General features: G+C 44.4%; 2 protein-coding genes across 2 annotated transcripts in view; one reads left to right on the forward strand and one right to left on the reverse strand.

The window, feature by feature from the left end:
- tgfa (transforming growth factor, alpha) overlaps window positions 1-8,067 on the forward strand; it is a gene marked incomplete at both ends in the record, with an annotated part of 10,129 nt that extends 2,062 nt beyond the window's left edge. The window contains 3 exons of the mRNA XM_080545745.1: window positions 1,358-1,507; window positions 1,932-2,041; window positions 8,057-8,067. Coding sequence (XP_080401871.1) covers window positions 1,358-1,507; window positions 1,932-2,041; window positions 8,057-8,067 — 271 coding nt within the window. The remainder of the gene's footprint in view (window positions 1-1,357; window positions 1,508-1,931; window positions 2,042-8,056) is intronic.
- A 3,332-nt stretch (window positions 8,068-11,399) lies between these two features.
- Window positions 11,400-15,428, reverse strand: LOC308170764 (haloacid dehalogenase-like hydrolase domain-containing protein 3). Its single transcript, XM_080545601.1, has 3 exons — window positions 15,346-15,428; window positions 14,354-14,691; window positions 11,400-13,371 (listed from the first exon to the last, which is right to left on the reverse strand). Exons 2-3 carry the CDS (start codon window positions 14,681-14,683, stop codon window positions 12,970-12,972), a joined length of 732 nt encoding a protein of 243 aa, XP_080401727.1. The 5' UTR covers window positions 14,684-14,691; window positions 15,346-15,428; the 3' UTR covers window positions 11,400-12,969.
- Window positions 15,429-15,809: the final 381 nt, after the last annotated feature.

Consider the following 15,809-nt stretch of genomic DNA (forward strand, 5'->3'; position numbering starts at 1 on the left):
GCGTTACGCCAACCCGCTAGCGGAAGTTGCTATTAGCAACCTTCTCGTTATCCTTCCGTACTCGCTGCTTTCACTGAGTGGAAATTTAACAGGCGATGTGACGTCGCGAGATAGAAAAGTACCGAAATGAGGCACCGAAATCTCCTTTGCGATTCGGTACGGGTACATACCGAATGTAAAGTAACCGGTACCTACCGGTACCGATTTTCGGTACCCAACCCTACTGATATGATTGTGTGAGCTGCTACGGTACTTTGCAAGCATGCTGTCACTTCATCTTACTGTCAGAAACAATGAAAACAGCAGAACATGCCGTAACCATAGTAACGTTTCTGAGATCTGTATACATCTGACCATGGGCTTCATTGGCCAACAAAAGCTTTCTCAAGAGTTCACCAACTCTGAGAAGGAGTTAGGATACAGGGGTGGAGTCTGGGATCCCAGCCCACAGCGGTTTGGTGGCCTCAGCCAGGACTTCTGACCAAGCTAATGTTCTGTACAGGAAAATGACTCTTTTTGACGGTTGGGTTTGTCAAGTCGAATTTTGATTTGATTTTTTTAAATTATATGTTTAGTTCTGGTTCTCCCAAGTTATGAACGGAGGAACGAGAGCTACATTCCTCCGTGTTAAATCATCAATCAGTAATAGCAGCAATAGTATCAGTAGCATCAATAGCAGCAGAATGCAAATCAACAATAATATAAGAAAAGTAAATGAGTAGGGTGATAAGAGACTACAGCAGTACTACAGCTGCACCAGTCATGCTGCTGTAGAACAGTGGTGTAAAAAGCTGTGCAGATTCCAATGACATGAGATGTAATATCATACAGTATGCAATAATATAGTTCAGATATGATACAGTACAAGTTCAAGTAGTAGTCAGGTGGTGCATAAAATGTTGTGCAGGTAGCAGTGAGATGTAATACACTGTCATACGGTGTGCAATATGGTACAGATATGGAGCAGTACATATGTTCAAGTAATCAGGCAGTATGTAGTTAATAATATATATTATTAATGTAGTGGGGTTGGTTTGGGGGACAGACATTTCTTACCTTGGGTTTAGACCAATGTGTGGCTGTGACTGCCAAATAACCTTTTTTCACTCCAATCAGGACAAAGATTGATACCAGAACAACTGGGCATCGAATCCAACAGGACAGAACAATGTTCTATAGGACAGTGTTCTATTCTAGTGACACCAGAGTTGTTGGAGATCAATGGTATCTAATTGATTTGTATCAAGGACTGAGATGAATGTCAATACCTATTCTACCTGAAACTATCTTATATTATCCCATCTGATGACATCTTTGTCTTTATGACCATCCACGTCCTCTCTCCCCTCCTGGGCAGGTGTCACCCTGGCTTCGTGGGGATGAGGTGCGAGCACGCAGACCTGCTCGCTGTGGTCGCCACCAATCACAGGCAGCAGACGGTTGCCACGGCGCTGGTGCTCTGTGTGATCGGCAGCGTTCTGTCCATGCTGCTCTGCACCCTGTTACAGTAAGTAGACTGCTGTACGGCACGTTAATGATTATACCATTTCTACAGTGCACCTCATTTTTTCTTAACCCACAAATCTACAAAGTGCACTGCAAACGTAGAGTAGCTACTCAGTTCCTGAATTACAAATATGTTTTACCTTGACATGTTTGTCCTTTCTGTCTCAGTTGTTGACATGTTTGTCTTCTGTCTCAGTTGTTGACATGTTTGTCTTGTCTGTCTCAGTTGTTGACATGTTTGTCTTCTGTCTCAGTTGTTGACATGTCTGTCTTCTGTCTCAGTTGTTGACATGTCTGTCTTCTGTCTCAGTTGTTGACATGTTTGTCTTGTCTGTCTCAGTTGTTGACATGTTTGTCTTCTGTCTCAGTTGTTGACATGTCTGTCTTCTGTCTCAGTTGTTGACATGTTTGTCTTCTCTCTCTAGTTGTTGGTGCAGACGTTGCGACCGCAGACACAGCCAGGCGCTCCACTGCGTCCCAGAGAAACCCGGCAGCGTGCTGAGCAGCCCCGCGTCCTGCTGTCACTCTGAGAGTGGTACTTTACTTTACTTCAAACTATCTTTCACTTCTCCTTAGTTTGTCTTTGTTGCGCCGTCCCTTTCTCATGTGTGAAATTGGAAGTCATAGTCTAATTACCGCAGTCAGCAGGAGGGTGTTGTCTTATCAGCCCTGTAGGTTTGTTTTGAGCCTGAGGGCCGTGTGTTAATAGCCTACTGTGTCATGTCCTCGGAAGCCTCTCTCCCAGTGCGTAGAAACCGTCTGCCTGTAGAGGTGTCTTGCTGTTTGATGTCGTGCGGGAGGCAATGAGCTGTTTCTGAAACTACTGTTAGTTTATGCTGTATATCCTGGGCTTTATATTAATTCCCACATAATTGTCTAGGTTGAACAAGGTCGGTTACAAAGGCACAATAGAGGGACATCATGAAGACTGCAGGATATATTATGTCTTTATATCTAACTCTAACATGTTCACAGTAGCAGTGTGGGGCTTTTATTTTGACAGGCTTTGTTCTACATCCACATCCTGGGCTTGTGAGTTAAGTGGGAATATTCAAATACGTTTTGCTGGAGGTGTTGTTGAGATCGGACAGACAGTTATGTCCATATATATTTGGACACAGACATAATTGTTTTTATTTTAAGTTTCAAGTTACAGTTATATAACAGGGGCTTAAAGTGCAGACTCAGCTTTAGGGTGACAGTGTTCACATCCACATTTTAATTGACTCAAAAGCTGTTTCATGGGCCAGTGTGGGCTATTCCTTCATTATTTCTTTAGCAATTAAGCAGGTAGATTAGAAGGTCTGAGTTGATTCCAAGTGTGGCATTTGCATTTGGAAGGTGTTGCTGTATACACACAACATAGATAGATAGATAGATAGATAGACTTTATTTGTCATTGTTACAGTACAGGTACCAAACAACGAAATTTAGGAGGGGAGGCTCCCCTGGTGTTTAAGAAAGGAAAAAGAAACACATTTTGGAAAAAGCATAGATGCATAAAATCACAAGAAGATAAGGAGCTGGTTTACATCAATAGAGGCGGTGAATAGAGCTCTCAATGCAAGTCAAAGAAGTTAGGCTGCAAAAACAGAACAAAATCCACCAGAGAGATAGCGGGAACATTAGGAGTGGCCAAATCAACAGTTGGACGTCCATGAAAGACAACAGTAGTGGATGATCGCAGGATCCACATGGTAAAGAAAAACCCTTCAACACATCCAGCCAAGTGAAGAACAGTCTCCAGGAGAGGCATGTCATTGTCCCAGTCTACCATGAAGAGAAGACTGCACAACACAGAGGGTGCAAGCCATTCATAGAGATTCAAGAATAGAAAGGCCGGATTTGACTTTGCCAAAAAACATCTAAAAAAAGCCAGCCCAGTTCTGGAACAGCATTCAAACTAAGATCAACCTGTAACAGAATTATGGGAAGAAAAAAGTATTGGGAAGGCTTGGAACGGCTCATGATCTGAAGCATACCACATCATCTGTAAAAGACAGTGGAGGCAGTGTGATGACCTGGGCAATCGAGATGTAATTGCAGTGCAGACTTCAGCTTTGATTCAACAGGTTGAACAAAAATATTGTATGAAACGTTTAGGACTTCCAACCATTTTTATACACAGTCCCCTATTTTAATGGGCTCAAATGTAATTATACAAATTAACAATCATAAATAAAATGTTCATTTTTAATACTTTGTCGAGAATCCTTTAAAGGCAATGACTGCCTGAAGTCTGGAGCCCATGGACATCACCATGCTGGGTTTCCTCCTTTGTGATGCTTTACCAGGCCTTTACTGCAGCAGTCTTCAGTTGTTGTTTGTTTGTGGGTCTTTCTGCCTTTAGTTTTGTCTTCAGCAAGTGAAATGCAGGCTCGATCTCGGCCATTGCAGAATATTCCACTTCTTTGCCTTAAAAAACTCCTGGGTTGCTTACGCAGTTTGTTTTGGGTCATTGTTTCATTTCAAATTCTTTGTGGTGGCGTACAGAGCCAAAATTATGGAAATTGTGTTTCTGTCCAAATATTTCAGGACCTAACTGTATGTCTGTCTCTCTCTGCTGCATAAAGCCCTGGCCACACTAGGCCTGCGTGTTGAATGTGTTGTAGATGGCCTCCTGTAAGCAGGCAGGATCATGTTTCTGTTAGGCTGATGATGTGGTCAAGTATTTCATGACTTCCAGTCAGCTGACCTCATAGGAGTCTCTCTAAATGTTTCATTGAGTAATCATGTCTTCTGGGTTATTTCATTACTCTAATTGAAATATGTCTCTCTTATCATTTCCTCCCTTAGTGGTTTGACATTCCTGCTGGAAGTCCAGAGTCAGTTTGCACGGTGACCTGCCTTCTCTCTGCATCTGTCCATCCAACCCCCAGCTGGGATTCTTATGGACTTCACCCAACATGGTCATCTGATATGTGGATAATCCAGACCGCCATTAGACCGTTAGACTGAGAGGGAGGGAGCGGGAACCTGGACGCTCCACCAGGCCACAGGATGGCCATTTGATTTGTGAGTCCAACGGTTTATTTGCACTGACTGGATTTTGAGAGCTTGTGAATACTTGGAACGCCAAGATCTCACAATCTGACTGTTGAGAGGACAGAGGACCACAGAACTCCCTGAATCTGGAGTGGAGGAATATGAGGAGTCAGACCCTTAATGGTGAGGAACATGATAATGAGCTTAGTGTGTCATTATGATAATGATCGCTGGCCAAGACCAATGACCAAGAGCACCTATGATGACGAAGAGAGATGAAGACATTTAAAACAAGGCAGCATCCTGAGGGGATGTGGAGGAGGAAGATATGTTATTTATTTCAGAAGGAGGGGTACGGTAACCGTTTTTGATTCAGTCAAAGTCAGAGGACCTCAGATTCCCCATTTTTGTCTTTTAAAATATCTTACACACTTTGATGAACTAAATGAGCACTGAGAGACTTTTAAGAAATAATGGTGATAAGCATAGCATAATGATGCTTTATAGGAGTTTTAGTGTCTGTTTTTAAACAAGGGATACGAACACATTTCACCTTACAAAGATGGGAGAATGTTACTAAGACTGAGTTTTTAGACCCATTTGTGGATAGAGGACCTACATGTATATACTGGATGTGCTGGACTCTGATTGGACGACAACATTCCTATCCCATAATTATGCAAAAGATATTAATTAAGACTATCTCAATTTTGACTGACACATTGCCAATGTATTTTTCTTGGTATAACTTTCCTTAACAATAACATTATACCTGATATTGCAGAGACTTTCTATGGTTGTGCAGATTGTAACAAATATTGTAACAAAACAAGGGGTCATAAGCGTTGGAGTACAGAGGTCGTGACTGTCAGAGGATCGTATTGAACTGCATTTTTCCATTCTGCAAATAACCTGGAACAACATTTCTTATGCCTCCAAGGTTTCTAATCTATCTGTTGCATACAACTTATATATATATACAACCCTTCTTTATGTACATGCATGTTACTGACAACACTGGAACATCTTGGCTGCAAGAGGAAAAGTATTGTGACTTATTCCAGACAGACACTTCCTGAATGGTCATGTGTCATCTTACGCTCCTCCGTGAGCTGCACTTTTCAGAGCACAATTCTGCATTTAACTTGATTAAACCCCAACAACCCTAATCCTTACATGAATCTGACCTGAGCACTGTTACACACACATGCAGTAAGTTCTAGTACTCTAGTATCACCTATGCATGCAAGTACAGGAGCCACTATGTTTTCATTTAGAAACATATATAAGAGAACACAATATTTATATTTATCATATTATTGCACCCCACCATTATGCACAAAACAGCTTTTGGCTAGAAGGATTTTAAAACCTTATGGGTTAACCCTAACCTTGTTATTCTGTCTGGTTTGAAATTCAACACTTTTTATTGGGGAGGAGAAAACATTCATTTTAGAAAGTTATTGAAATGTTAAAAGCAGTACTGACACACACGTGCTTTGATGCAAGCCAAGGTGTCTGAGTGTGACAGGGTGAGAGGAGAGGTCTGAAAGGTTCAATGGAAAGAAAATGTTGACAGTTCATGTAAATGTAACAAACATGTAAATGTAACAAACATGTAAATGTAACAAACATGTAAATGTAACAAACATGTAAACGTAACAAACATGTAAACGTAACAAACATGTAAACGTAACAAACATGTAAACGTAACAAAAGAGTTAATTCGGGTGAAGATGAGAGAATAGGTTTGAAAATCAGAGTTGATACAGTATGTTTATTTATTTGATTCAGAGATTTTGCCTTTGCTAAATCATATAATACATTTTTCAATTGGAGTACATTCAAAAACTATATTCAACATTGATAAATGTATGAAACTTTGAGAAATGGAGAAAAAAGATGTAGAAGGTGAATTGTATTGTGTGGGAGGGAGGGCGGAGTTGTAAAATAAAAATGACAACTTGATGTTTAGGATTGAGAACAGGGCTTGGCACTCTATTCTGCATTGTATTGTGAATGTGTTGTCATTTACAAACCTAAACACAGTTAAAGTGTTAAGGGGATATTACTGACATCACTTAAAAAAAAGAAATCTGTTTATAAAGTGGAACCTTTGAGATAATGGATGTAAGCATGAAAACATACCTACTGTACCAAACACTGGAAATTATACAAATGACATGTTATATAATGTGCTCTCATTAGGTTTTTGCTAAGGAGAGCGAGGTGTGTGTGTGTGTGTGTGTGTGTGTGTGTGTGTGTGTGTGTGTGTGTGTGTGTGTGTGTTGACCTAGTGATGAACTCTTTGGCTTAATCTTCATCAGCAGTGTTGCCAGATATTCACTTGTGAACTGACCAGTTGTACGATGTTGTAATGTTGAAATGTCCTTGACTTGTTTGTTTGATTATGTGTTTGTTTTTCAATGAAGACTGAAGTCTGCAAAAAGTGGTTCCTTGCTGTTTTCTGTTGCGTACTGTCCCTCCCCTGTGTCCTTCCCCTGGCTCCCGACACTACAGCATCACACAGCATCTACACTACCACCTCCCTTATATCTGATCCACTTCCCCATCTGACATCCTCTGTCCTTAGGGGACAGTATTTCCCTATATTCTGTCTATCGCGTGCCTCTTCCTTTCACTTTCACATCTCCAGTTATCTTCTTTGTTTAAAGCTCTCAATCCATCTGTTTTTGTCCTTCCCCTGACTATTTCAAGAGGCAGAAATCCACACAAACACTTGAGTGTGAGGGTTAACCCTAACCCTCACACTCAACCCCCGGCACAGATGAACAAAGAGCCTCTCCTCTTGAGTGCTTTTTTAGCTGAGGGAAAGGTTTTATCATTCTGGTTACTTGCTTGGCTATTTATTTATTTATTTGCTTGCTTGTCCCTTTTGTAGACGTTCCTGTTTCAGTGAAGTCAGAGAGTCTCTCTCCTCATGTATCTTTTGCCTCTTCCTTCAGTCTCTCCATCATAAGCTGCATTTTGTTTCCCAATCCCATTATGTTGTCAATTGGATTTCTGTTGGAGCCCTTTAGAGCCGTCTGCCTGAGCTACTAAAGCTGCTTTGAATTAAGAAGCTCTTGTGGGGGGATCCCCAAGGATACACAAGAGGCTTAGTGTTTGATGGAGAGAAAGGAGGATGGGGGGGGGTTGTGAAGAGGGAAAAGGGAGGGACCAATCAAAACCAATGTCGAATTCACCTGCCGTGGCACAGGAGCCTATCAACTAGCAGGACAATCAGACTCGAGGTTTAAACTTTTGACCTTCTCCATTTCCAGTAAAGGGCAACAGACCAATTTTGAGATTTCAATTTCAATGCTTTGGAGCTTCTCTATCTCTCTGTTCCCTGGTCCCCTCTGATCCTAACCCAACATCCCAGTATCTGCCTCTGACCAGATGGTTGGGAATTAGAGTATTAGGGTTACGTGACCCCCCTTCCTCTCAGCGTTGCATTTCCTCCCTCCCACATTAACAACACTGACAAACCAAATGATATCTGCACCCAACAGAAGTACTCTGGTAATGGTATATCTGTATCTCTGGTATATCTCTCTGTCAGGGATCTGCTGATCTGCTGTGAGGGCAGCTAGTGCTGAGGCACAAACATGTACATTTTCAAGCCTGCAAACTGTGACACTTTAAAAAATGTGAAAAAATACTTTCTTGTGCAATATGACAACCCTAGTTGACTATCTGTGCAGTATAGTACAGTGGATTGTGTACATAGCCTTTATTGATGTAAACCAGCTCCTTATCTTCTTGTGATTTTATGCATCTATGCTTTTTCCAAAATGTGTTTCTTTTTCCTTTCCTAAACACCAGGGGAGCCTCCCCTCCTAAATTTCGTTGTTTGGTACCTGTACTGTAACAATGACAAATAAAGTCTATCTATCTTAGCTCATCCCTTCAGTGTTCACGGTCACAACTAGGCGTCACCTTGTCATGTTTGTCACTAGACCCTCCTGCACTGATCGCTGACTGCAGGTGATGAGGCATGTGCTGCCCAGTGACACTGCAGTGAAGTAACCTCTGTCTTAGATGCCAGATGAGATGATCATGCTGGTCTCTCTTGACAGAGGCTGGGGACTATGGCGCCTCCCCGTACCAGTATGGGTACACCCAGAGGGCTGTATCACACATTTCCTGATGGGATTTTCAGGCTGCATAGAAGATAAAGAGCATTCTATGGCTCTACATGAAATGTGTTTGTGTGGAGCTCTGGTCCATGTGTGTGTGTGTGTAGCTCTGGTCCATGTGTGTGTGTGTAGCTCTGGTCCATGTGTGTGTGTGTAGCTCTGGTCCATGTGTGTGTGTGTGGAGCTCTGGTCCATGTGTGTGTGTGTAGCTCTGGTCCATGTGTGTGTGTGGAGCTCTGGTCCATGTGTGTGTGTGTAGCTCTGGTCCATGTGTGTGTGTGTGTGTGTAGCTCTGGTCCATGTGTGTGTGTGTAGCTCTGGTCCATGTGTGTGTGTGTGGAGCTCTGGTCCATGTGTGTGTGTGTAGCTCTGGTCCATGTGTGTGTGTGGAGCTCTGGTCCATGTGTGTGTGTGTAGCTCTGGTCCATGTGTGTGTGTGTAGCTCTGGTCCATGTGTGTGTGTGTAGCTCTGGTCCATGTGTGTGTGTGTGGAGCTCTGGTCCATGTGTGTGTGTGTAGCTCTGGTCCATGTGTGTGTGTGGAGCTCTGGTCCATGTGTGTGTGTGTAGCTCTGGTCCATGTGTGTGTGTGTGTAGCTCTGGTCCATGTGTGTGTGTGTAGCTCTGGTCCATGTGTGTGTGTGTAGCTCTGGTCCATGTGTGTGTGTGGAGCTCTGGTCCATGTGTGTGTGTGTAGCTCTGGTCCATGTGTGTGTGTGGAGCTCTGGTCCATGTGTGTGTGTGTAGCTCTGGTCCATGTGTGTGTGTGTAGCTCTGGTCCATGTGTGTGTGTAAGGCTCTGGTCCATGTGTGTGTGTGTAGCTCTGGTCCATGTGTGTGTGTGTAGCTCTGGTCCATGTGTGTGTGTGTGTAGCTCTGGTCCATGTGTGTGTGTAAGGCTCTGGTTCATGTGTGTGTGTGGAGCTCTGGTCCATGTGTGTGTGTAGCCCTGGTCCATGTGTGTGTGTGTGTAGCTCTGGTCCATGTGTGTGTGTGGAGCTCTGGTCCATGTGTGTGTGTGTAGCTCTGGTCCATGTGTGTGTGTGGAGCTCTGGTCCATGTGTGTGTGTGTAGCTCTGGTCCATGTGTGTGTGTGTAGCTCTGGTCCATGTGTGTGTGTGTAAGGCTCTGGTCCATGTGTGTGTGTGTAGCTCTGGTCCATGTGTGTGTGTGTAGCTCTGGTCCATGTGTGTGTGTGTAGCTCTGGTCCATGTGTGTGTGTGTAAGGCTCTGGTCCATGTGTGTGTGTGGAGCTCTGGTCCATGTGTGTGTGTAGCCCTGGTCCATGTGTGTGTGTGTGTAGCTCTGGTCCATGTGTGTGTGTGTAGCTCTGGTCCATGTGTGTGTGTGTAGACTCTGGACCATGTGTGTGTGTGTAGCTCTGGTCCATGTGTGTGTGTGTAGCTCTGGTCCATGTGTGTGTGTGTAGCTCTGGTCCATGTGTGTGTGTGTAGCTCTGGTCCATGTGTGTGTGTGTAGCTCTGGTCCATGTGTGTGTGTGTAGGCCCTGGTCCCTGTGTGTGTGTGTGTGTAGCTCTGGTTCATGTGTGTGTGTGTAGCTCTGGTCCATGTGTGTGTGTGTGTCGGCTCTGGTCCATGTGTGTGTGTGTAGCTCTGGTCCATGTGTGTGTGTGTAGCTCTGGTCCATGTGTGTGTGTGGAGCTCTGGTCCATGTGTGTGTGTGTAGCTCTGGTCCCTGTGTGTGTGTGTAGCTCTGGTCCATGTGTGTGTGTGTAGCTCTGGTCCATGTGTGTGTGTGTGTAGCTCTGGTCCATGTGTGTGTGTGTAGCTCTGGACCATGTGTGTGTGTGTCGGCTCTGGACCATGTGTGTGTGTGTAGCTCTGGTCCATGTGTGTGTGTGTAGCTCTGGTCCATGTGTGTGTGTGTGGAGCTCTGGTCCATGTGTGTGTGTGTGGAGCTCTGGTCCATGTGTGTGTGTGTGTAGCTCTGGTCCATGTGTGTGTGTGTGGCTCTGGTCCATGTGTGTGTGTGTAGCTCTGCTCCATGTGTGTGTGTAAGCTCTGGTCCATGTGTGTGTGTGTAGCTCTGGTCCATGTGTGTGTGTGTAGCTCTGGTCCATGTGTGTGTGTGTAGCTCTGGTCCATGTGTGTGTGTGTAGCTCTGGTCCATGTGTGTGTGTGTAGCTCTGGTCCATGTGTGTGTGTGTAGGCTCTGGTCCATGTGTGTGTGTGTAGCTCTGGTCCATGTGTGTGTGTGTAGCTCTGGTCCATGTGTGTGTGTGTAGCTCTGGTCCATGTGTGTGTGTGTGTCGGCTCTGGTCCATGTGTGTGTGTGTCGGCTCTGGTCCATGTGTGTGTGTGTAGGCTCTGGTCCATGTGTGTGTGTGTAGCTCTGGTCCATGTGTGTGTGTAGCTCTGGTCCATGTGTGTGTGTGGAGCTCTGGTCCATGTGTTTGTGTGTAGCTCTGGTCCATGTGTGTGTGTGTAGCTCTGGTCCATGTGTGTGTGTGTAGCTCTGGTCCATGTGTTTGTGTGTAGCTCTGGTCCATGTGTGTGTGTGTAGCTCTGGTCCATGTGTGTGTGTGTAGCTCTGGTCCATGTGTGTGTGTGTAGCTCTGGTCCATGTGTTTGTTAGACATTCCCTATAGATGGCTGGGTTAGGGTTAGAGAGCTGTTCTGAAGCCACCGTCCACTATATTAGGACAACAATCAATGGGATTGAATGAATGGGAATACCATTTTTTCAATGTAATGTTTTAAGGACAGAATGAACTTTATTTAGTTTAGGTATTTCTGGTTTATTTGTAGCGGGGACACTTTTTATGATACATTTAAAACATTTCTTTCTGTTCACAGTTCACATAATGTAATTTCTGTTCAAATGAATTAAGGTGTAAGAGAAGACCCGCAGAAAGAGACTCATAACCCACAGAAAGTACCAAGATTGCAGCCTCTCATTGGCAGATGCATAGCGTGACCATCTATTGTAGGCCTATAGGTCGCAGCTGTCAGAGGAGAAGTCTGACCGTCTCCTCACACAGACCACAACATCCATGTTGTTTTGATAGGACAGTAAACGAGCAGTAAACGTGCGAAACGAAATTCCCTTCCGTTTACACAGCAAATCATTAACCCCGCACAAGTTACTAGTTAAGTGAGTTTCGCACGTTATGCTGTCAATTTCTTACTGTCTCAATAATCTCGTTCCCAGACGCGCGCGTCATAACCTGGGGACGAGGTCTAACGTCATACAGGGTTATATTATATATATATATTAGGGTTGGGGTGTCTGATTCATTCAGATCTTCACTTCGTGTTTCTTGAAAGACCGAGGCATGACAACATTTTGTGACCCAGACATTTTCATTTCCAGTTCAGGACCTGTGAGGTGCCTGTTTCTCAGACTAGAGACTTTAACGTACTTGTCTTCTTGCTCAGTTGTGCACCGGGGCCTCCCACTTTCTACTCTGGTTAGAGCCTGTTTGTGCTGTTCTCTGAAGGGAGTAGTACACACCGTTGTAGGAAATGTTCAGTTTCTTGGCAATTTCTCGCATGGAATAGCCTTCATTTCTAAGAACAACAATAGACTGTCGAGTTTCATATAAAAGTTATCTTTTTCTGGCCATTTTTAGAGTATAATCGAACCCACAAATGTGATGCTCCAGATACTCAACTAGCTCAAAGGAAGGCCATTTGTATAGCTTCTCTAACCAGCAAAACCGTTTTCAGCTGTGCTAACGTAATTGCACATGGGTTTTCAAGGGTTTTCTAATCATCCATTAGCTTTTTAACGCGATTAGCAAACACAATGTACCATTAGAAGTTAGAACACTGAAGTGATGGTTGCTGGAAATGGGCCTCTATACACCTATGTAGATATTCCCTTAAAAACCAGACGCTGATTAATTTAATGTTATCTTCATTGAAAAAAACTGTGCTTTTCTTTAAAACATAAGGACATTTCCAAGTGACCCCAAACTTTTGAACGGTAGTGTATATGTTAAAAAATGCTCCGGATTGGGTGATAAGTATAAATGTGATTCATTTAAACATCACACCCATATGTGCTTGTTGAACTTCTCATTCCAAAACCACGGGCGTTAATCCCATTCAGCCACAAGAGCATTACTGAGGTCGGGCGCTGATGTTGGGCGAGAATTGGCGTTCCAATTCACCCCAAAGGTGTTGGATGGGGTTGAGGTCAGAGCTCTGTGTGCAGGCCAGTCAAGTTCTCCCAGACCAACACCGATGGTTCTGGAGCCTAATGGCCCATAGGAGCCGGAGCCTATCTCCTGTTTCAGTAGCGTGAGGCGGCTTGATGTACTACATACATACATACATATATAATTAATGAGTTTTGGGTCTAATGGGTTTATTTAATCTGAGTCCATTCTTAGTTTAAGGTTAATTGGAAGCTCCTCCAGGGAGCTCAGTCGATGCTGTGGCAGAACGTCTGGGTGGCGATCCTTCCGCTGTCTGTCCAACAGATACCCCTGGATGCCCCGGGACCGAGAGGTGAGGTAGTCGTAGGCGTAGTGGTCCCCAACATGAGCTACGCTAGCTGCTGGCACGCCACATCTCTGTAGCGCCTGGTCAAAGATGGCTGGGTCGGGCTTGGCTACGCCGGCTTCCTCCGACGTCACGAGGAAGCTGAAGTGAGACAACAGGCCACAGCCACGTAGGATCTCCTCTAGACGATTGTCAAAGTTGGATACGACACCCAGCTTCAGTCCCAGGGAGGAGCAGCTCTCCAGGGCCTTCACTGCATCTGGAAACACCTGAGAAGGACACAAGAGATGAGTTTAACATTGTGTCTAACAATTGTGACTCAAATTGTGACTAACTATTCCACATTTTGTCTCAGGCTATTTACACTGACTGCAGCTACTGCCAGACTAGCCTCAAACTACTGTCTTCTCCTCGTGTTACTCTCAATGTAGAAGTAGCCTAAGTATAATAATAAAAATGGTAGAATAATTGCTTTATTGCCATTTGCCATGCAATCAACTTTTCAGTCAATTGTGGGAATTTGGTATGTTTCGCTCTAGGCAGACGGTCAGCTATAGTCGGCGCCCCTGGAGCAACTAGGGGTTAAGTGCCTTGCTCAAGGGCACATGCAGTTCCCTCCTAAGGCAGGGATCGAACCAGCGACCTTCCGATTGCTAGTCGGCCTCTCTAACCTCTAGGCTGCCGCTGCCCCAAGTGAAGCAAGGAGGGATGAAATAACCAGTAAACCTCTGAGAGATACAGGATGTGGTAGATTTTGGTCAAGCCGAGGCAAACTGATGATCAGAATCAGGTATTTTGGAGCTGGTCTGAAACGAAAGCTTTCACCCCCCCTGTAGCACCCTATGACGCGCATCAACGCACCAACCTCAAGAGGAAGGGTGACCGTGCCTTTGCGGTGATAGCACCGACCCTGTGGAACGCGCTCCCTTCTGACAAGTTTGCCCCCACTCTGGACACCTTTAGAGCCAAGCTAAAAACCCACCTCTTTGTCAATGATGTTCCCTAAGTCTACTCCCTATTTGTTGTGAATTGTATCCCTTGAGATGTTCGTTTAAGTCGTCTGTGTCTGATTGCTTTCTGTGTTCCTTGTCTTTGTCTTTATCTGTTCCTTTACCCGGGCTGCGCCCCGGGCCGATGTAAAAGTTGGATGGGGGGCGCATTATAAATAAAATTAACATAACATAACATAACATAACATAAGACAAACGTTGGCCACCCCTGGACTGGATGAAGTAAACATGGTCCCCTTACCTCCCAGTTGTCTGGGCTGCAGAAGTTATGATACAGGTTGTGCGCCAGTCTGTCCAGCAGCGCTGGGCCCTGCACTCTGCACTGGGAGAAGGTGTTCCTCACCACGCCCACCCACCAGGCCTGTCCACCCAGCCGCTGAGCCGTGCCGTAGTTGGGGTAGAGGCTGGAGTACCGGCGGTACGCCCGGCGGAAGGCCGCCTCCACCTCCTCCGCCTCCAGGCTCAGGCCACACCGCTCCGCCTCGCTGCAGTACTGCTGCCCCACGGACCTGCGCACCTGCAGCAGAGTGTCCTTCACGTCCCACAGCACCCAGCGCAACGGCGCACGCATGCCCCCTGCTGTACACACACCACACACACACACCACACACGCGCACACACACACACACACACACACACACACGGTCAATATACATACGCACACACGCACACACGCACACACACACACGCGCACACACCACCTATTGCAATATCAGAATGAACATTGTCATATGCTTGCTGCCTCTCCACTGTACACAGTCATGACCCACCCTCTATAGAAAACACCTCTAATGTACAAACACCAGATCAGACACAACCCAGGGTTAGAAGGTCCATTCATCTGCTTTCTATGATGTTAGATAGATATATGAATGACTCAAAGGATCTGGCTGATTATTATTATGGGATAGAGACAGAAGAGACTAATGTCTAAACCGACGGACGTCAGGAGGCAGACAGGTTAGTTTACACATGACGTCATGCTAGAGACTTTTTAACAACAGCAGATTAAGAGTTATTATATTAGGTAATATGGTTATGTTAGGTAATGGAACCTTTTTATTTTATTAATTACTAACTCAAAAATGTCAACATTTTAAAAATAACACCACACAGGCATTAATAAACACCTAATGGATCACATTATGTAAAAAACTACATTTTAAAAAAATGGAGATAGAACCTTATAATGTAATATAGAGTTAGGTAATATGAGGTTAGTCTCTCCCGTACCTGACGTCTTTGACGCTACAATGTCTCAAGCTGTCCTGTGGAGGTGGTGCCGCATGATAACCCGTCCGTACGGAACCTCTCCCTCAGAGGAAAGGTCCGATCGGTTCCAAACGATATTTATAGATTATCTAGATCTAGATTGTATTCATCAAAGACATAAAAGTGTTATTCTGGATATTTAATTTCATTAGCATGGCGCCAACTGTACTTACTGATTAAACGACCATAGGCCTATTTTCTATTTTAGAAAGAGATTCAAATTGTCGACTGAACAATATGTAAGGAATACAGTACTGGCAATACTGTCAACTTCGTTGTGCGAACAGAATAAAAAAAATTAAAAAAAATGAATTGCGATTGATATCAATGTATTCTACTATCAATTAATTATGATCTATAACACACTGCTTAGTAACACAGTGTAACATTGACCTCTGCTGCCACCTAGTGGCGGAACTAAAGCG

The sequence above is a fragment of the Nansenia antarctica genome, assembly GCF_963989245.1.
Source record: "Nansenia antarctica genome assembly, chromosome: 15".
Classification (NCBI taxonomy): domain Eukaryota; kingdom Metazoa; phylum Chordata; class Actinopteri; order Argentiniformes; family Microstomatidae; genus Nansenia; species Nansenia antarctica.

What these genes read in the sequence shown, in the direction of transcription:
- LOC308170764 (XM_080545601.1), bottom strand. Translation starts at nt 14,683, where the DNA reads ATGCGTGCGCCGTTGCGCTGGGTGCTGTGGGACGTGAAGGACACTCTG. An exon ending in GCAGCCCAGACAACTGGGAG is followed by an intron (nt 13,372 to 14,353) that starts GTAAGGGGACCA and finishes TGTCCTTCTCAG; the next exon opens with GTGTTTCCAGATGCAGTGAA.